The sequence below is a fragment of the Mustela nivalis genome (assembly GCF_964662115.1).
Source record: "Mustela nivalis genome assembly, chromosome: 17".
NCBI classification, from domain to species: domain Eukaryota; kingdom Metazoa; phylum Chordata; class Mammalia; order Carnivora; family Mustelidae; genus Mustela; species Mustela nivalis.
The window spans coordinates 43957042-43978104 of NC_139036.1; the positions used below are offsets into that span (position 1 = coordinate 43957042).

Below are 21063 nucleotides of genomic sequence, written 5' to 3' on the forward strand. Positions count from 1 at the left end.
CCTGGGTGGCTGAGTTGCGTTAAGCATCTGACTTTGGCTCAGGTCGTGATCTTGGGCTCCTGGGACTGAGGCCCGTTTTGGGCTCCCTGCTCAGTGGGGAGTTTGCTTCTCCCTCTCCCTCTGCCCCTCCCTCCCACTTGTGCATGCTCTCTCTCTGTCTCAAAAAAAATAAAGAAAATCTTTTTTTAAAAAAAGGCCCCCTCACTACACTTATTCTCCTTGTATCCCACTTCATAGCTGGGGATCTGGTGTCGTCTAGTGCCAGCCTGAGACCTGGCACCCATTTTGCCCTTTTCCAGAACCCACCTCTTCCTTTTTGGCTTGAGTTTCCATTATCCTCAAGCCTGGTTCTTAGAGTTTAACATTAACCTCTCTTCTAAGAGGAGGAAGGGGACCCTGGGTGGTTCAGTTAGTTAAGTGTGGGCTCAGGTCATGATCAGGCTCAGGTCATGTTCTCAGGGTCCTGGGATCAAAACCCCTGGCAGTCTCCTTGCTCATCAGGGAGTCTGCTTCTCCCTCTGCTCCTCCCCTCTGCTTGCGTGTGCGTTCTCTCTCTCTTTCTCTCTCACTCCCAAATAAATGAATAAAATCTTTAAAAAAAAAAAAAAAAGAGGAGAGAGAAGAGGACATAGGCACCATCACCATGGAGACCCAGTTCTTGCCTTGACCATAAGATGACGGCGCTGGGGAGAAGATGTTTGATTTGGGGGAAAGGGGACCCTTCAGCATGGGGGTCCTTCCCAGCTCTAAAATCACAGACCACCTCCTCACTGTGTCCTGCCAGCTCCTCTCTAAAATGTCTCAGGTCCACATTTTCCATTAGCTCTGACCACCTCCCCCACCCCCCATCCAAGCTCTAACAGGAGGTGGGGGCCATAGATGTCAAATTCATTGAACTTAGAAAAGTGATGGAGGAGAAAACAGGATTTCCCATTAGAAGATCTACCACTGAGGGACTGTGTGGCCCTGATGGGCTCTCTTACCTCCTGGGCCTGAGTTTCCTAATCTGTAAAATAATACCATGCCCCCCCCCCCATTCTTCATGGGACCTTTGTGAAGACAAAATCAGGTAGTGGTTAAAATTGGAAGCTGCAAACTTCAGGGTGGGTAGGAGTTGCTCTTAGCCCTCTTGGTCTTTTGGGCTCTGTGATCTCCCTTCAGCTGGAGCTGGCAGAGCCCAGATGCCCCAGGACCCCAAATGGGTCTCCAGGGCTATCCATAGCCGAGCAGAATGAGCTGCACTTAGGAAGAGGAGGTCTGTAAGTGGGATACTTGGGATTTTGTACCCAGCTCAGAAGAAGCACAGAGGCTGTGAGGGAATTTCTAACTTGGGTGAGAGTTGCAGAGGTCCAGCTTCCATCTCCCATCACAATTCTGGCTTCCATTCTGATGTGGGACAGGTAAACTGGTCCCCAAGAAGCTATGATGCTTGCCCAGAGGAGAGGCCAGGCTAGGCCACCCTGGGGAAGATCCAAGGTTGGCTCAGATCAGATCATTAAGAACTTGAGTCAGCTACCTTCCTCCTGTCTTTTGAGTCCTCAAAACTATGCAGCCCTAAGCTCTCTCCAACTAGCTTTATAGTGACGAGCAAGAAGAACAGAGGAAGGACTGAGGGCTGGCTCATGAAGGCTAGCTTTGCCAGCTCACAGCATCCCTGCCCATCTCTCTGCACAACTAGCCTGTCTCCCTAAGTTGTAAAGCTGAGGGCACAAGGAGTCTTAAGTTTCTCTATCCTCAGTGTTATGTACTATGCCAGATACACGGCAGTCATTGTAGAATTCCTCCAATAATTCTTTTTTTTTAAATATTTTTATTTTTATTTATTTATTTGACAGAGATAGATCACAAGTAGACAGAGAGGCAGGCAGAGAGAGAGAGAGAGAGGGAAGCAGGCTCCCCGCCGAGCAGAGAGGCCAATGCGGGACTCAATCCTAGAACCCCGAGATCATGACCAGAGCTGAAGGCAGCGGCTTAACCCACTGAGCCACCCAGGTGCCCCTCCTCCAATAATTCTGTTGAGCCTTGTGCTAAGTGCTGGGGACACAAAGTTGAACAAGCCAGACAAAGTCCCTGCCTTCATGAAGCTCATTTTTGTTTGTTTGTTTGCTTTTTGTGCTGAACCCCAAGAGCTCGTATTTTAGGGAGGAGGACACGCAATAAAGATGTATATCATGACAGTTATAAATTATGGAAAGCGCTGAGAAGGGAAGAGTGTTGGATGGGGGAGGGATGTTACTTGAGAAGTGACAGGGAAGATCTGAGATCTAAGTTGAAATATTAAGGGTTAAAAAGAACAAGACCAAGAACATCTTTGCTTAATATACGTGTTGCAAGTATGGGTGGATAGATGAACAAACAGCCAGTGGGGCGGATTCTAATGTGAATGAGAGTTATGCTCCAGGACCCCATCCCCAGTGTGCTTAACTCTGGAGAGGAGGATGGGCGGAACTGGGGACCCAACCAGAACTCCTGTTGAACTAACCAACCTGGCCCGAGGGGCCGCTGGGGGGCGACCGAGAGCCCACTCATTTCCCTTTAAGGCCGAGGCGGAAGACAGAGGAAGAAGAGTCTTTGCGTCGGCGGGATAGAAATAGGCCCGCCCCTTTAAGAGGCGGAGACGCCGGAGTGGCGGCCACTTCGAAAGCAGCCACGGGCTTCAGCCCCCGGCTTTCCGGCGAACCCCTCTCGGCCCCCGCCCGAGTCTCAGAGTCGTGACTTTCCGACCTCGCTCCAGAGACCCCGCAAGTCCGGACTCCGACTGTCCCGCCCGGGACAAGTCCGAGGCCCCGGCGACCCCTCGAGTGGGGGGCCTGCCCGACAAAACACTCTCCCCGCCCGGGGTCAGAGGCCGCCCGCCGTCGCCATGGTAATGCCGCGCCCCAGGCGGTGGAACTGCCGCACAACCGGGTTAGGTTTGGGTCAGAGCTTGGTGGCCTCGGAACACCTGGGCTCTAGTCAGGGCTTGCCTGGACACCCTGGGAAGGTTCTTTCCACGCACCTCCCTCTGGGCCTGCTTCCCTCCTGCTGCTCTTACCTCTCTTCTTGGAGAACTGCTCGTGGTTCTCGGTGTGCCCGAACGTCACGGCCCCAGAACCGACCCCCTTCCCCCCCAAACCCGTACCTCCTGATCCTTGGGCACTGGGTTGCGGGGGTGTGTGTCACTATAGCTCTTGCTGCTCTGGCAACGGGGGGCGGGGGTAGGCACAGCCCGCCGCGCTGGGCTTGACACGTCTAAGAACTGCCCACAGCAGCTCTGCTGCCTAGAAAGAAGGAACTCTGGGCCCGGGCATCCAACCCTCCTGGGACGCTGGCTTTGGTGCATGGGATTAGATAGAAGGAAACCACTTGCTTCAGAAACAAGGCCACTGTACTGGGCATCCTTGGATTTATGGTAGCCTCTCTGATGTTTCACATAGGTTCCCCAGGCCAACTTTTTGGGATGTTGCAAAATCCTTCAGCCCATGTGCCCAGTGCTAAGGCTAAAGAATGACCCATGCACTCTTTTAAGCCTTCCCCTTGCCTCTTCCTCCCTCTTCCAAGGTGAATACAGATGGACCCGAGTGGATTATTTTGCAAGAAAGGATTCCAAATCCTCTAAATCTTTTTTTTTTTTTTAACATTTTATTTATTTGACAGACAGAGATCACAAGTAGGCAGAGAGGCAGGCAGAGAGAAGGGGAAGCAGGCTCCCTGCTGAGCAGAGAGTCCGCTGTGGGGCTTGATCCCAGGACCCCAAGATCATGACCTGAGCCCAAAAGCAGAGGCTTAACCCACTGAGCCACCCAGGCGACCCTGAATCCTCTAAATCTTTTTTTGTTTGTTTGTTTATTTTTGAATCCTCTAAATCTTTAAGTAAATCCCATCTCTTCCCGCCTCATCCCTTATTCCTCCCTCAACACTAGGGGGAAAAAAACAAAAACAAAAACAAAAAACAGTACACCCGATGGTCTTGTTAGAATTGGAAAGAAGCGTAGTGAGGACAGAATGTACTTGTAAGCAGTATCTCTCCTCCAACCTCAATTGCTTTGTTTTCCTTTCAGGCATGCAGTTTGCAGAAGCTGTTTACTGTGGAAGAGGAGTTTGAAGATGAGGTAAGGAAGTGTTGGTGATCAGAGATAGCAGAGGACGTCTTGAGTTGTCAACACGCAGACCCAGAACATTTTGAAGCAGTCTGCCCCAGCCTCCTTTTACTTGACATGTATAGCTTTTTTGTCTGTGAGAGGCTGAGAGAAGATGAGACATGTAAACAACCTACTTAACTGTTTTAGAGACAGAAAAACAGAGATGTGAGCTGCCTAATTGACATACCTTTAAATTACTAGGGCCCTTGCCTGGAAGCTGTGTCATGTGGATGATTCAGTTCACCTTTATGATGGCATACTTGAGGTGGGAAGAAAGTTTATGGAGAGCCACAGACAACACAGTTAGTGGATAGCAGGAGGCTTGGGGTCACCAAGTCGCTACATGAGCCAGGGCAAATTACTTCATTCTCTGGCCTTCTGTTTTCTCTTCTATAATAGGAGGGATGTTCTTCTGCCTCAAATACTCTTCCCTCTTGCTCAGAAGATGAGGGATTAGACTGTATCAGAAGCTGGCACGTCAGAATCACCCCTGCTGAGGCCTTTCCACACACCAATTAAATCGGAATTTCTGGGGATAGACCCAAGCAGGGCTGTTTCTAATCTCGGGGTATAGTCAGAGATCACTGAACTAGCTAGCACTCCCCGCAGCTCTCTTCCCGCTCAGATCCAAAGGATATAGTTTGGTCTGGGAGGCCCAAAATCGCTACCTGAAACCCTTTTCAGAAAGAGGCAGGATTTAAGCAGGCAAAATGCAAAAGAGGTAAATTAACCTGTTTAAGAACACACCACCAACAACCAGGGTGAGGTCTTGGCCTCCTGATTCCAGGCTGACATACATAGATACTAAACTATATTTATAGAGTAGAATTGCTTTCTTTTATCAATGACAAAGCTTTCAAACTTACTTTTTGTCTCCCAGCACTGTGCTTTAAAAATCGAATTTAGGATTTGTCAAGATGCCCCATTTGTACCTAGCCGGGTGATGAATGCTGCACCGGGGACCCTTCTGGCAGCCCAAGCCCCGCACTCCTCTTCCTTTGAGGCTTTTGGAACCTAAGGTTTGAAAGCGAAGACAGACCTTCCTTAGACCTCTTAAAAACCGGTCTCTGGCTTGTCTCATTCATTGAGGCCCTAAGACATAGTGACAGGGACACATATGGCTTCTAGTCCTAGTTCTGTGAAGTTATTTAACTTCTGAGTCTCCATTTCTGCATCCATAAAACGGGAATAATAATAACACTTATTAGGACCATCGTGAAAATTCATTGAGAGAATTCCGGTAAAATGTGTATGGGGTCCCCGGCACCCAGTGCCATTTCAAATTGTAAGATGTTTTTGTCATCACTTGGGGACTTGAATTTTGCTTTTACAAAAAATTCAAAATTGCCAGCTTTGTTAAGGAGATGTGTCCCTGTCTTTGTCTTTCAGCTTTGGAGATGTGTAATTACAGGCTGAAAAAGTGACTGCTAAGTGTCCCTTTCGGGTCTTACCAGGTGATGAGAGGACTGTGGGGCTGGCAATGGGATTAAGAGTGAAGGTCTCTGTGGTACCTGGCTGGCTCAGTGGAGCATGTTGGCTCTTGATCCCGGGGTCTTGAGTTTGAGCCCCATGTTAGGCATAGAGATTACTTTAAAAAAAAAAAAAAAGAGTGAAGGACTCTGACAGTTCAAGTTTCTGTTCTAAGAACAGCCCCTTTCCTCCTTCCTCAGGCAGATGACATCATGTCTAAGCTCTTTAGGAGAAAAGGATTGTCAGGATTTCACTGCTGCTGTAATTCTAATATTGTTATTGCTAAACCCCATGGCAGTCCCGCTGGGGTATGCCATTCTCCTGACAATACACAAAGCAGGGAAAAACCCTTCTCTGGCCCAGATAATCCAATGCAGCACCAAAGGATGGGGGTGGAGGGGACCTTCCTGTCAGTTAAATCAGCAGTTCTGACTCAAAAACACCCTCAGAACAGGTCTGTTGCTCTCGAAGGTGTCAATCTCACCTTGCTTCCCAACTGGAATCCATACTTAATTTAACCTGCCTGAAAAGCTATATTTAACGTCTGCCTATTTTGCTGGATCCAAGGCCTCTTCGGCTTACTGAAGGTTGTGTGTGTGTGTGTGTGTGTGTGTGTGTGTGTGTGTCTTGGGGCAGGGGGAGAGGAGTGGGCTGAGGACAGGCAGCATGACCAGCTGGAGAGACCCCTGTTGCACAGGCTGGACACCAGAAAACTTATTTCCTTGAGATGGGTGTGTAATCTTGGGTGATTCGATTCCTTGGTGCCTGATATGTTTGCTTCTGCCTACTCCCCTGAATACCACTGCTCCCCCACCCCCCAAGAGAAGCTACCTGTAAACTTAGCCTTATAATTTTTTTTTAAGACTTTTTTCTTCAAAATTTTAATTAATTAATTAGTTTATTTATTTTTAGAGAGGGGAGGGGCAGAGGGAGAGAGAAGGAATCTCAAGCAGACTCCGTGCTGAGCGTGGAGCCCAATGCAGGGCTCGATCTCACAACCCTGAGATCATGACATGAGCCGAAATCAAGAGTCAGACGCTTAACTGACTGAGCCACCCAGGCGCCCCTCTTCATATATTTATTTAAGTTCTAGTTAGCGGGGAACCTGGGTGGCTCAGTTGGTTAGGCATCTGCCCTCAGCTCGGGTTGTGATCCTGGAGTCACATTGGTCTCCTGGCTCAGCAGGGAGTCTACATCTCTCTCTACCCACCCTTGCTCCAGCTCATGCTCTCTATCTCTCAAAGAAATGAATGGAATCTTTAAAAAATAAATAAAATAACTTCCAGTTAGTTAACATACAGTGCTAAAGGTTTTATTTTTAAGTAATCTCTACATGCAACGTGGGACTTGAACTCACGACCCCAAGATCAGGAGTCACATGTTCCATCCACTGAGCCAGCCAGGCGCCCCTGGATGGTTCTGGTAGAAGTCTGGGGGTGGTGGGGCGCCTGGCTGGCTCATTCCATGGAGCATGCGACTCTCGATCTTGGGATCACAAGTTTGAGTCCCATAGTGCATGTAGACATTACTTTAAAAATTAATAGTAAAATCTTTTTAAAAAGTCTGGAAGTGGGCTCATGGGCAAGGTCAAAGGTGGTAAAAGACCCCACCACGGCCTTTCATGCCTTGGTTTCCTACTTCCATGTATCTGCTTCCATGTACCTACTGCATACCTGGAACAGTAAAAGCAGAGTGTTTCTTGACGTCCAGATGCCAAGACCCACCATCTTTGCTTCTTTGTAGGACTTCTTGTCTGCCGTGGAGGATGCAGAGAATCGGCTTGCTGGCTCTCGGTCTGTGAAGGCTGGGTGCCTGAGACCCTCCTCTTCCAGCCCACGGGACTCCGGGCAGGCACAGTCTCCCGGGCAGCTGCCATCCGGCCCCACTGCTCCTTCAGAGGCTTTGGGCCCATCAGCCCTGGGACTCCGCCTTTCTACCTCCAGCATGCCCGCGGCCATCAGGGGTCCACCTTCTGTAGGAACAGCCTCCCTAAGGCCTATCCCGACTTCCAGCAGCTGGACTGGCCATCAGAGACGAGTGGCACTGGCAGAAGTGCTCAAAGTGCCACCTAGACACCAGACCTCTGCCTCCCACTCCCTGCTCAGGTTTGAGAGCCAGCAGCCGGTAACTGGAGGCTTCGAGGGGCCTGAACAAGATGAATTTGATAAGGTCCTCGCAAGCATGGACCTGGACCTTGGAGGCAGCAGTGAGGCCCCAGGAATCTTGGCCACATGGCATCAGGAGGACTCAGCAGTGGCTAAAAAGGCCCGGGTCACTGAGCTGAGTGGGTCATGCCTGAAGGGGCCTGTGCCTGCCCCCAATAAGAGTAGTGTCCTGTCAGCCCATGGTGAGCCTCCAGAGCCTGTTGTCCACTGCAGGACTCCAGAGCCCCATGCGAGATCGGCTGCCACCAGTGACTTTCCCATTCCTGTTCAGCAGCCCCGCTGGGAAGCCTGTCGGAGGGGCCCCCTTCTTCAGGCACCACAGCCTCTCCAAGCAGCTGGCGGGCCTGTTCAGAGCTGCCCTCAAAACCGTTTTCCTGGTCACTCATTCCAGTGTCCAGACGCCTCCATACCTGGCAAATCTCATTTTCCCGGGCCACGGACTCCCAACTCCATGTGCTCTGCTCCCTCAAAGACTATCTCCGGATCGTTTCCTCAGAGCCCCTTACGACCCAGAGCACCAGTGTCTTCTGTCAGGTGTCCTCTCAGCACCCCAAAGAGCTCCCATTCCTCCCCGGTTCCCCAGGCAGCTCTGCAGACACCCATCGTCACCAACCACCTGGTGCGGCTGGTCACTGCTGCCCACCGGACACCCCAGCAGCCCGCCAGCCCCAAAACACGCCGCTTCCCTGGCCCGGCCGGGGTCCTGCCTCACCAGGTGAGGGACAGTTGTCCCAGACATGGGGGGTGGCGAGTGGGGGAGGAGGGAATGAAGTGTGGAGAGAGGGTTTCCAGAGCTTCAGAAGAAGTTAAAAGAAGTGGGAAGGAAGAACTGAATACCGCAGGTGAGAGAGGCGCTCCGGGCTCTGAGAACCTCACGCCTTTCCTTTGTTGAGCACCTACTGTTTGCTAGCACTGGGGCAGTAAGAGCCACTCACTTATATTTGCTAATTTGGAGCTGAGAACACAGAAGTTAAGATGGGCATGGCTCCCATCCCAAGTTGTCCACAGCACAGCAGAAGCAGCAGATGCAAACGAGCGGTGATACGTAAAATGCAGAGTGTCCCTGGGTGCTGCAGAGACTCTGGGCTCCTTGGGGTGATTGAGTGGGCTTTGGAGGGTCAGGTAGGAGGTGGATGGACAGGTGCGTGTAGGAAAGCTGTGCTCTGGGAGACATCTCAGCAGTGGGAAGACAGGGAAGAGAATGTGCAAAGGCCCAGAGGCAGGAGGGCAGGATGCTGTCAGAGGTACACGGAACGGGCCACTGTGGCGGACGCGTGGGGTCAGCAGGGGGAAGCTGTGCTATGCCGACCATTTGGAGTCAGTGGTGGTGGAGGGACAGTTTCCGTCAAACCATCTTAGATCAGATCCTAGATAAAGGGACCCTGAGCGTCTGGTCTGGTTGTGATTGGTGCACTCTTTCCTCTCATTTTAAGGCTGGTTCAAATCATTTCTGCCCGTTCCTTGCCTTTCGCTGGCACTCTAAGGGAAATCCAAGGAGGCCATCCACATTCCTCCTGGGCTGGATCCCTGCGGGGAAGGGTTAGGTCCCTGAGAAGGGACTTGGGGAAAGCTGCCTCTGTGCCTATCCCAGGCCTCCCTATCCGGGTCATTGGCTCCTTCAGGAAGCCCTGGGTTTTGCTCCTGGGCTAGCTCCAGCTTCCTCACATTCCCCAAACAATCCCCAAAGCATCTTTTTTGAGCTGCCAGCAAGGCTCCTGAGACTTCGTTAGGAGAGCTGTGATATGTGTTAATTGTCCCCGATAGTTTCCTGAACTCATTATGTAACCCAGACAAGAAGCTGTACTTGTAAGTAACAGCTGCCGCGCGTGCTCTCGCCTCCCCCTTCTCTCTCCCCTTGTAGCTCAGCGGGAAGCATCTGGAGGAGATCATGGTTTCCACACCCCAGACTCCAACTCATGGTGCTCTGGCTAAATTCCGGACAGAGGTAACTAGTTCCACGCATATGCTGACTTTCTGGGCATTGTTTAAGGGTGAGGGACACCCCTGTGGGTTTCAGGAGTTGAGAAGCAGAGTCTGGGGTACTAGGCCTGTTCCGGGGCTCCCGCACCAGAGGCACATGGGGAAGGCCGTTTGGGGATGTGGTGGTTTTACTAGCCAAAGATGAAGCCTATCCTGATGCTGACCCATGTCACGCGTCCAGTCTTCTTTCTCACCTAAGAAAGAAAGGCCCAGCTAACTCCCATCTTCCCTCAGAGGAGGGCAGTGTCACAAGTATTAGGAAATTGTGTCTCGGGAACCCCTCCTCGCAGGTTTCTGGGAATTGATCTGGGAAGGACCTGCCTTCGTCTGGCCTCCAGTGGGTTCCTTTTGCGGGGGTGAGACCCATCTTCCCTCCTCACTGGGGTTCTGGTTGACCTGCTCTACCCTCAGACCCACTTTTGCTTTTAATTCTCTTTGCTGCCCATCCACAGATCCATCTGGTTACAAAACATTTTCTTTTTTAAAGACTTTTTATTTATTTATTTGGGGGAGGGCAGAGGGAGAGGGACTAGCAGACTCTTCACTGAGTGCAGAGCCCAGCACTGGGCTCAGTTCCACAACCCGAGCAGAAACCAAGAGTCAGACGCTCAATCGACTGAGCCACCCAGGTGCCCCAAAGCATTTTTTAATGTAAGAAGATTAATAGTTAAGCCAGAGGCAGCCCAAATAAAATGTGACTGGTTTCAAAATGGCTAAGGCACTCTGGAAACCTGTCAATGTGGGGGCGGGGGCTCGCCGGCCCCAATACTTCTCGAGTCTATTACACAAGTGACATAGCCTTTTGCTTCAGTGCAACCAAAGTTAGGACCTGATATAAAATAAAATAAACCTTTGGTATTGCTGCTTAGTGAAAGATATGCTATGCAGCAAAATCTCTCATACCATTTTGTGATGTGGGAGAGGAAGAGACTGGTTACCATGCTGCAGGGAATTCGACCTTCCCTCCCAGCCCCCCATCCTGTCTCAGTCAAGGTCAGAAGGGAGTGGATCCACTCACATAGGCCCCCTTTGCTCTGTGGTACCAGATTGTTACCAGTTCCCAGGCATCAGCAGAGGAGGACTTTGGGCGAGGGCCGTGGCTGGCCATGAAGTCTTCTCTGGGCTTAGACGAGAGAGACCCCACCTGCTTCCTCTGTGCCTATAGCATTGTCATGGTGCTGCGGAAGGTAAGGATACTGGGTGCTGAGCTGTGCAAGAAAGACCATTTCTTTTCCTTTCTTTTTTTTAAGATTTTATTTATTTATTTGACAGCGAGAGTGACAGCAAGAGCAGGGGGAGCAGAGAGGGAAAAAACAGGCTTCCCGCTGAGCAGGGAGCCCAGTGCGGGGCCCAATTCCAGGACCCTGGGATCATGACCTGAGCCCAAGGCAGACGCTTAACAAATGAGCCACCCAGGCACCCCAAGAAAGACCATTTCTACCCTTTCTACCAACCTGCTGTCCTCCTCCACCTTAGGAAAGGGGGCTGTCCTTTTGCTCCCTCTCCCCCCAGGCCTATCTCCAAGCAGCTACATGGAGTCCCTTTGGTTGTATCTTCTCCTCACCCAGCATTTCACTACTACTGGGCATAGGTGGAAGGTGAAAGTGGGGTATGGGTATGTCTCTGCGTGTCCAGGTCCTGGATGAGATGGGGTGAGCACACTGCTACCCTTCAAGCTGCCTCATGTGAGGACACATGCCCACGGCAACGGAGGTAGAGCTCCGTATAAAGAGACATATGCTGGAGAAAGGAAGCAGGGGGTAGTGATAGATGAAGGCCCTGCCAGCCTCAGTTCTGCTAGAGAGACAGGATGAGGCCTTCAGACCGCCCTTTTGCCCTCCACAAAAGGAAGATCATCACCATGTCTGTCCTCGGAACCCACTCCCCGCTCCCTCCCCCCCTACTCCAGTTGCCCTGGCCCACTTGGGAACGTCACTGGTGGGATGCTGCTTGCTCAGCAAATGCCTCTCCTCGTAACCAGGCAGCCCTGAAGCAGCTTCCTAGGAACAAGGTCCCCCACATGGCTGTGATGATCAAGTCCCTGAGGCGGAGCGTGATGGACGCCAGCGTGGTTTTCAAGGACCCCACAGGTGAGCAGTCAGGCCCTGAGCGGGTCTGATGAGTGGCCTTCGCTGAGTTCAGGGGATGAGGAAGAGTCGTCCTCTCTATCTGCAGACGGGAAAATTGAGGCAGTGAGCGGTCCACTTCCCAGCCAGGGCCCAAAGCAGTCCCTGTGCTGCCCTTGACCCAGCCTGATGGGCCACGTGGTATTTGCAGGAGAGATGCAGGGCACGGTGCACAGGCTGCTGCTCGAGACCCGCCAGAGTGAGCTGAAACCTGGCTCGGTGCTGCTGCTAAAGCAGGTGAGGGGCGCCCCAAACGGGGACCTGCTCTCCAGCCTTCCCGCCCTGGAGAAGGTCCCTGAGGGCTTGGCCTGGCTCCCATCCTTTGGAGGTGGGTGGGGATGAGGGGTGGTGCTGTGGGGGCCGGAGGGTGCAGTACTCGGTTCTGCTCTGGTCCCAGGGCTGGGGTGAAACCATCTGTGTGACCCCGGTGCCGAGGCCAGCGAGAGAGACGCAGGCGGGAACCGGGTAGCATCTGACCGTGTCTAGGGCTCCATGAGGACACTGACCTTCCCCCATCCCCGGCTCAAGGTTGGAGTGTTCTCTCCGTCGCTCCGGAATCACTACCTCAACGTGACGCCCAACAACCTGGTCCGTGTTTACAGCCCAGATTCCGGGGATGGGAGCTTCCTCAAGCCGTCTCAGCCCTTCCCCAAGGTAAGAGGAGCAGGATGGAATGGGGGCTGACAGGGCCTCTCTCTGGCTGGATCTTCTGGTACCTTCCGTTCCTTCACGCTGGGGAGCAGAGGCGTGAAGGGGCCAGTTACCCCGAGGTGAAGAGATGCCTCTGAAGACAGTGCAGCATCCTCCTGTTCCCAGGGCCCCCGCCTGCCAGACGGCACAGTAACAGGACCTAGAGCAGCTGGCTACTTGGTGATCTGATGGCAGGCTTGAGCACCAGGGAGGATGGAGTCACCTGAGAACTAACGAGGCTGTGGTTTCCTGGGTGAGGGGTGGTGTAGCCCTCAGTAAGTGACTCAGGGTCAGATCTGCTACAGGCGGCGGGGCAGAGAGTAGGGAGCTGCGTATGGCCTGTCATGTGAGCCAGCCCTTGCTCTGCATCTGCCCTCCTGGCCTCCACCTCTACTGGGTGTGGGGGGCACCCGCACAGAACTCAGGAGGGGACACCCCCCTTTGGGAACTAAGGGAGACTAGGGTTCCAGGCAGCTCCACTCCAGGTTAAGAGTGCAGAGCTGGCCCTTGACTGGCGCATGGTGTCCCCTCTGTGGCCACCTCCCCCCTTCCTGGGGTCCTGGGTTGTTGGGCCTGGCCTGGGGGTGGGGAGACCTCCTGTCTCCGCTCTGCTGGTAATTTGTAACTTGACCTTGGCAGGTACTGTCCCCACCCCTGCTGTTGCTTCATCTAAAAAGCAAATGCTCTAGACTCGATGACTTCTTCTCAAGTTACACCTTTCACTCGGTGGGGTACTTCCCATTTCCCTCATCTTTCCCCTTAACCTTCCACATTTTCTCAAAAATCACCCACTCCCAAAACCTCATCCTTCTTTTCCTTTTAAATGTCAAGTTATCCATACACATTGACAAAAATTGCAATGGTACAGAATAAAGCAAAACATAAAACTTACTCTTCTTCTTTCCCATTCTCTACGGCAAATGATGGTCAATGGCTTAATTACTGGGGCGCCTTCAGCTCAGGTCATGATATCAGGGTCCTGGGATCCAGACCCACATCCCTGCATCAGGCTCTCTGCTCAGCGGGGAGCCTGCTTTCCCCTCTCTCTCTGCCTGCTTCTCTGCGTACTTGTGATCTCTCGCTCTCTCTGTCAAATAAAAATTAATTAATTAATTAAATTAAAAAATAATAAAAAGCTTATATTCTTTTAAAAAACAGCTTAATTACTAATTTCCATTACCTGACTGTATATTAGCTAGTGTGCAGATTTTTTTTTTAAAGGAAAGGTTGTTTGTTTGTTTTTTGTTTTTATTTATTATTTTGTTAAGATTTTATTTATTTGGCAAAGAAAGATCACAACCAGGCAGAGAGGCAGGCAGAGAGAGAGAAGAGGGAAGCAGGCTCCCCACTGAGCAGAGAGCAAGATGTGGGGTTCTATCCCCAGACCCTGGGATCATGACCTGAGCCAAAGGCAGAGGCTTTAGCCCACTGAGCCACCCAGGTGCCCCTAGTGTGCAGATTCTTAAAAGGTTTTTTTTGGTGTTTGTTGTTGTTGTTGTTTTAGTGAGGGAAAGAGAGAAAGAGAGAATCTTAAGCAGGTTCCACACCCAGTGCATGGGGCTGAATCTCCGAACCCATAAAAGCTCATCTTTTTTTTTTTTTTTTTTAATATTTTATTTATTTATTTGACAGAGAGACAGTGAGGGCAGGAACACAAGCTTGGGAGTGGGAAAGGGAAAGCAGGCTTCCTGCTGAGCAAGAAGCCCGATGTGGGGTTTGATCCCAGGACCCTGGGATCATGACCCAAGCCAAAGGCAGATGCTTTAATGACTGAGCCACCCAGGCACTCCCTAAAATCTCATTTTTAACCCCAGGCCAAATCCTCAACATATTTCTGAATGGCCTCTTCACTCTGTTCCTGGTATATACAGATTTCCTAAAACACCAGATACCAACAGAATTAGGAAAGAAAATTGCCCAAAAAAGTTTGTGTTTTTAATTACCTGCTCTTTGGGGTGTTTGGTATTTCAGCTCCCTCCCCTCGGTGACTGGCCCCTTCCACACTCCTCTGTCGTGTCTTTCCTAAACCCCTACCTATTCTTTTGAGGTTGTCTGGGTGGCATGGGACTGTCCAGAGGGATGTCAGGGGCACGGACATTAGTAACCAGGCCCTCTGTCCCCAGAACCCGGGAAGCTTCCCTGGCAGTCCCCATCATGAGACTGCAAAGTCTGGAAAAGGCTTGAGAACAGCACCGAACACAGAGACAGGGGCATCCCCCGAGGAAGAGCTCCCAGAAGCAGGTAAGGCAGTCAGCCTACCCAGGAGCAAAAGCGGTTCTTCTTCTATTTCCTCTTGGATAGCGCAGCCAGGAGAATCTGGCTACATCTCTTCCCTCCTTCTGTGAATCCTTGGGTCTTACAGAATCTTCCAGAAATCAGATGTGGTATCTTTTTTGGCAAGGCTGTAGGCCACAAACTAACTATAGTAGTGTGATTGGGGCTACATAAACAAATACAGTGGGATCCACGGGTCTCCCCTTTTCCAGGCCATGTGGTTACCCACAAGGAGAGGATGGATGGGCACCACCCCTGTGCCACACCTTGAGTCTTCTGGGGGCTGATTTCCCCATTCTGACTAAGCTCAGAGATCCTGCAGGCAGGGCTGAGGAGTCAGACATCCATGGGGTTAGGGTGGCACCAAGAAACAGACCTGAGAAGCCCAAACACAGACCTGTAAGGGTATGACCAGCTTGTTCCTCGGGAGGGAGCATCACCCACGTGGAGCGTACACAGTCCAAGTGTGAGCCTTAGCTTTTGGATTCCATAAATTCAACCCTGTCCAGCCCCAAAATTCATGGGATTGTGGGTAAGTGTCTCACATTAATCAGATTCACATTGAACTAATGGATAAACCACATAAGCCAATTTACTTATAGCCTATAGCCTACGAAAGGGTATCTACCCCTCATGCTAGAATCTTCCCTGAGATGTTGCACTCGTTCCTTATAAGTAAGCTGGTTGACAAGCCAAACCATCATCAGGAGGTTACTGGAGCTCATGAAATAAGTGAGGAGAGTCATCTCTAGAATATTGTGGCTGGTGTCACATCTCCATTGTAGGGACAGACTTGCCAAGCAGGCAGCTACTAGCTGTGGCTGGACAGAGTTGGGAGACACCAACACTAGTTCTTTTTTTTTTTTTTTTAAGATTTTATTTATTTATTTGACAGAGCTCACAAGTAGGCAGAGAGGCAGGAAGAGAGAGAGGAGGAAGCAGGCTCTCCACGGAACAGAGAGCCTGATGTGGGGCTCGATCCCAGGTCTCTGGGATCATGACCCGAGCCAAAGGCAGAGGCTTAACCCACTGAGCCACCCAGGCGCCCCACCAACACTAGTTCTTACTCTGATTCCCAGTTTCGTAGGCCCACACAGTCTGCTCATTGCCCTTCATTTAACATCGAGTTTCCCTGAACAGTCATAGTGTAATCAGTGAGGGACACCTCTTTTTTTTCTTATTTTTTAAGATGTATTTATTCATTTGAGGCGGGGGAGGAGCAAAGGGAATGGAAGAGAGAGACTCCCAAGCAGAGTCCCGGCTGAGCGCAGGGCCAAATGTGTGGCTCGACCCCAGGACCCCAAGATCATGACCGGAGCGACAATCAAGAATCGGCCGCCCAACCGACCAAGCCCCCCCCCAGGCGCCCCATCACCTTTTGTTGGTACAATCAAATTCCAGTCTCACTTCCCTAAGTACAGTGCCAGGCACCTTAATTAAATTTTGAATGCTAGGGGCGCCTGGGTGGCTCAGTGGGTTAAAGCTTCTGCCCCCCACCCCCCGGCCTGCCTCGCTGCCTGCTTATGATCTCTGTCTGTCAAATAAGTAAATAAAATCTTGGGGCACCTGGGTGGCTCAGTGGGTTAAAGCCTCTGCCTTCGGCTCAGGTCATGATCCCAGGGTCCTGGGATTGAGCCCCACATTGGGCTCTCTTCTCAGCGGGGAGCCTGCTTCCCCCTCTCTCTCTGCCTGCCTCTCTGTCTACTTGTGATACCAGTCAAATAAATAAATAAAATCTTTAAAATAAAAAAAAGTAAATAAAATCTTAAAAAAAAAAAAAAGTCCTACCAAAAAAATTTTTTTGAATGCCAGCAAGTGGACTTCTTTGAGCAGCATCATGGTTGTCAGGAGCTCTGTGCCAGGCCAGAAGCTAGCCTCTGCAGGTGTGGTGTCCAATTCTGACCCCATAGGCTGCCTGAGCCCATCCATTACACTGGAGCTCCCTGGTTGGGAGCCGTGTGCTTCTGGCCTCAGATGGAGCTTGAGGACGCTCACCACCAGTTACCTGACCGCTTTAAACTCCATTCTGTCAAAGCAGGGATGGTAAAGAGGAACCATGCCCTCCAAAGGGCTTTGTGAGTTCGGAAAGGGATGAGTACAGCAGGTATGGCCAGGAGCATTGGGTCAGCGAGCGGTAGCTGCTGTTGTTAACTGGGATAGTCCCAGGAGGGATGACTGAGATAGGTGGCTTCCAAGTTCTCAGACACAAGCTTGCAGCTGCGAACTGCAGTCAGGGAGAGTTGCTTTCATTCCACACGCCCAGGAAGGTCCACAGGGGAAGGGGCCCATGTCTCATGCTCTTCAGGTAAGAAAGGGATTCCTGAATGCCGTGATTCTGAATGTGTCTGATGACTTTTTCTGGCCTTTTGCCTTCATCCAATGAGCGGGTTGCATTGGTGGATCCCTGCAGCCTCTCTGGTCAAGCACTGTGCCTCTGGATGGATAGAGATGGATAGAGGGTCATGCCCAAGGCCAAGGGGAGCGTCTTTCTTGACAGAAAGGCCCAGGCGTTTTGTCCTTGTCTCTTGTGATGTGTGCATGTGTGGGAAGCAGAAGGAAGCCGGGAGTCCAGTCAGCCTCAGGCCCAGTCACCACTGCCCAGGGGGAGGGAACCCCCCAACTGTGCAGCCAGGTCCAGAACCCCCTGAGAGGCAGGAGCTTGGGACCCGAGTCCCGTGGAACCCTAACGTCGTCACTAAGTCCGTCTACCCTCTCCATGCCCTCCTGCAGATGACCTGGATGGACTCCTCAGTGAGCTCCCTGAGGACTTCTTCTGTGGGACCAGCAGTTGGGACTGCCCCAAGGCAGCGCCCCCGCCTTGAGCAGGCGGCCTCTCGGCACCCAGGAGAGCCTCTGCTTGTGTCTGATTGGGTCCCAGAGAGAGAGGAAGCCCAGCATGATGGGACAGCCAACAAAGCCCAGGACTGTGGTTGCCCCCCTGGACGCCTTCCCAGGAACACCCTCGTCCCTCAGATTCTGCACTGCTGTCACTTTGGGTCTTCCTTTGGCATTCTAGAACCCAGCCCCAAGGATGGCCCTTCTGCTCTACTGTCCTCCAAGCCCTTGGATGCCACCATCCCTTCTCCTCCTGCCAACAGGGGAGGTGTGTCCCCCTCCTGCTTCACCTTGACTTTCGAGGACCCTGATCCCTTTATTCCCTATTCCCTGGACCGCTGAGGAGTCACACCACAGTCGTGGTGACCCATTCCTCTGGTTAGAGGAGGAACACACTCAGACCTCCCTCTGCCCAGCTCACCTGTGCTCAGCGTTCCCAGGTGTGGGGGTGGGACAGGGCTGTGTCTTGTTCGGAATTAAAGCAGCTGTCTGCTCCACTCGCCTCCCCCGCTCCTTTCCACCCGCACTGCTCCTTGTCCCACCTGGCCGGGACAGAGCCAAGCTCCTCGTTTTCCTTCCCTCTTTCACTCTCTTCATGAACTTTCCTTGAGACAGTTTTAGATTGACAGAATTATTGCAAAGATAATCCAGGGAGTTCCTATATACCCCCCACGCAGTGCCCTCTGTCATTAGCCTCTCATACTAGGATGCACACAGCTTACAACTGACCAGCCGCTGTTGGGACACTACTATGAACCGACCTTCATGCCTTTTTCAGACGTATGCGGCTCCCCTGTCCTTTTTCTGCTCCAGGATCCCACATTCCCTTTAGGCTCCTCCTGCTTCTGGCAGCTCCTCAGGCTTTCCTGGTTTCTCCTGGCTCTGACAGCTGCGGGATTTTGTGTTTTGCCAAGGAAGGCCACAGAGGAAGGCATAGTCTCATCACACATCAAGGATGGATGTTGACTTTGATGACCTGGCTGAAGTATCGTTTGTCAGGTTTCTCCACTGTAAACTTGCTTCTCCCTCTTCATACTGTCCTCTTTGGAAGGAAGTCACTGGGTGCAGCCCACACTTAAGGAACAAGGAGTTATGTCCCACCCTCTCTAAGGACAGATTATAGATAGATAGATTCTATTATTAGCTAATAACCTCTATAGATTATTTGGAATTCTCCCGCATTTCTTAGTCCTACATTCCTATCAGTCTGGACCCGTGGGTATTGTTTTATGCGCTGGGTTATAATCCAATGCTGCTTTCCTGTGTGGCCCAGCAACTCCTTGTCACCGTAGCTTTGCCCTGCCACCTTTCAGACGGGAGCTGGACAAAGGGCACCTGTGCACTGTAAAAGGCCTAATTACACCAAGTCGCCAACCTTGTTTTTCCTTTCTGGGATGAAGGGAAGAAAGGACTCATCCCCCAGCCCGTGGTGGAGGGAGTGTGGGTTAAAGACCCTATTCTGACCGCCAGCCTCCCCTGCCTTAGCCCCTGCCTTCCCTAAGGGGCTGTGAGTCTGAGGCTCCCTACTACTTCGTACTACTCTCCCAAAGAAAGGCTGATCCCCTTGATCCCAGTCTCAAAGCTGAAGTGAGCAAGTGCTGGAAGAATTCCACATTCAGCTGGCTGCTGGTTGCAGTGGGGCCCTGTTCTAGAAGGCTTTTGTGTTCCAAGCCCAGGAGCAAGAAGGGGCTAATTCACCAGCAGCCCTCCTACCTGAACAGATGTGCACTTCTAACTCTCCTGCCCACTGCTAATCCCCCAGCTCTGCTGATGCTGCTCAGACCTGGGCCAGAGGCCACCTATACTATATGGTCTTCCCGCACCTAAACCACCCCATACCCCTGGCACGCACAACCATGCCCCAGTCAACTCCCTTGAGCCCTGATCTTTAGGGTTCATGGTCCTGACCAGGGTCATGGCTTCTGGGTGCTTCATCACCCTACAGACTCAGCTCCCAGAAGGCTGGGTGGCGATCCAATCCCCTAGCACTAAACTGGGCTCCCTATGGGTTCGTGTGTGGGTTGGAGTCAAAGCCGCCTTTTTCTGCCCTCAGGAAGCGAAGGACAAGAGACAGAACACAGGACATTTCTGGGGACTGGGCTGCTGTGAGAGTAGCCTTAGGCTTGTATGACAAGAAGGCTGCAGAGAGGCCGAGGAGGTCAACAGCCTTGCACCCCGCACGTCATGGCTACTGTATGCCTCAGAAGGAAGGGGACGCCTACCCTACCTTGGCCCCTCTTGGCCCCACCCGGCCCTGTCAGCTCCCAGCCCTGGGAACCCAGCTGTGGGTGCTCAGCCAGGCCGTTGGCGGGGCAATTAAAACACTGAATGGGTTCCAACAGGGTTAATCACAGTGGCCTTTATAGAGGCGCCTTTCTCTGAGGATCTCCAAGACCTCGAGGGGCATGATCTCATTCCTCCCTCTGGGATCTGGGAACCCCCCACCCTGGAACACCACCAAGAAGCTGGGCCCGGAGTGGGTGAAGAGCAGGGTAAGGGCAGTGCCGAAAGCGGCCCAGGCTGCTGCCACCCACTAGGGCAGGGAGATGAGTGTTTGCTCTGGCCGAGAACAAGGGCTCTCAGTCAATTCCCTGCACATTAGGGACCGGCCTGTAATGAGCCAAGCGCTCCCGAATCCCACATTGAGACCTACTGTGTGCCAGGCCCAGGTGGGTTGCAGAGACCCTGCTGAATAAATTCGGGTCCTGCTCTGGAGCCCCCAACCAGCATGGCAGACTTTTGCCCACAGCAGGTCGGGACAGGGCCTTGACGAAGTCCGTGTGTGGTCCTCCCGGAGCAGGGATCAGGGAATGGCCGGGAAGGCTGAAGGGCCACCAGGAGGCTCTGAGCCCAGACACTGGGCTTACCTGGAGAGGGCTGAGGTTGCAAGCCCGCAAAAGTTTTCAAACTAGGAAATGAACCATTTTAGACAGATCCTTCCCCTTGGGCGGCAGAGCAGAGAGGCTTGGCCAAAGAGGAACACCAGAAGGCTGGGCAGGTCCCAGTGAGGGGCACTGAGATGGTGACTGACAGCTGAGAATGGGAGCTGGAGCTTGTTTGCGTGCGGGACAGGGAGAGGAAGAAGTCTGAGGTCTCTGAGCAGGGGTGGCTGCTGAGCCAGGGAGGGGAGGAAGTGCGGTGGGCAGGGGAGGGGGGGGGAGTCCACTGCGCTGGGGGAGACAGGCCAGGGCGCCCCGGACCAGGGCAACCCCGCGGGGCTGAGGGGCTCCCCGCCAGCACACTGAATGCGGTGGGGGTAGGTTAGCAGAGTTCCAGGGGGGAGGCTGGGGCTAGCACCCTTTCTGCCCCTCCCCTCTCCTTCCCTTCCCGGGCTCTTGGTAGAGCGTCATCGAGCGCTATTTCACGGCCTCATTCCTCCCCCTAGAGGCTTCTAGAAGCAAA

The 21063-nt window shown here is 52.3% G+C and overlaps 1 protein-coding gene across 6 annotated transcripts; it reads left to right on the forward strand.

The window, feature by feature from the left end:
• Positions 1-2598: 2598 nt before the first annotated feature.
• On the forward strand, positions 2599-18158 carry HROB (homologous recombination factor with OB-fold). 6 transcript variants are annotated; one of them, XM_082706361.1, is made up of 11 exons: positions 2615-2866; positions 4041-4091; positions 5511-5575; positions 7335-8471; positions 9618-9701; positions 10783-10923; positions 11718-11826; positions 12014-12099; positions 12391-12516; positions 14676-14793; positions 17557-18158. In XM_082706361.1, exons 4-11 carry the CDS (start codon positions 7536-7538, stop codon positions 17646-17648), a joined length of 1692 nt encoding a protein of 563 aa, XP_082562487.1. In that variant the 5' UTR covers positions 2615-2866; positions 4041-4091; positions 5511-5575; positions 7335-7535; the 3' UTR covers positions 17649-18158. The 6 variants fall into 6 exon arrangements, with proteins under 6 accessions (XP_082562485.1, XP_082562486.1, XP_082562487.1 ...); XM_082706363.1 differs by having other exon boundaries at positions 11733-11826; XM_082706359.1 differs by lacking the exon at positions 5511-5575 and having other exon boundaries at positions 2599-2866.
• Positions 18159-21063: the final 2905 nt, after the last annotated feature.

Coding starts and splice junctions, on each gene's coding strand:
- HROB (XM_082706358.1), top strand. CDS start 5,069: ATGCTGCACCGGGGACCCTTCTGGCAGCCCAAGCCCCGCACTCCTCTT. Junction 11,827..12,013: donor GGTTTTCAAGGACCCCACAG/GTGAGCAGTCAG, acceptor TGGTATTTGCAG/GAGAGATGCAGGGCACGGTG. Junction 14,794..17,556: donor GGAAGAGCTCCCAGAAGCAG/GTAAGGCAGTCA, acceptor GCCCTCCTGCAG/ATGACCTGGATGGACTCCTC.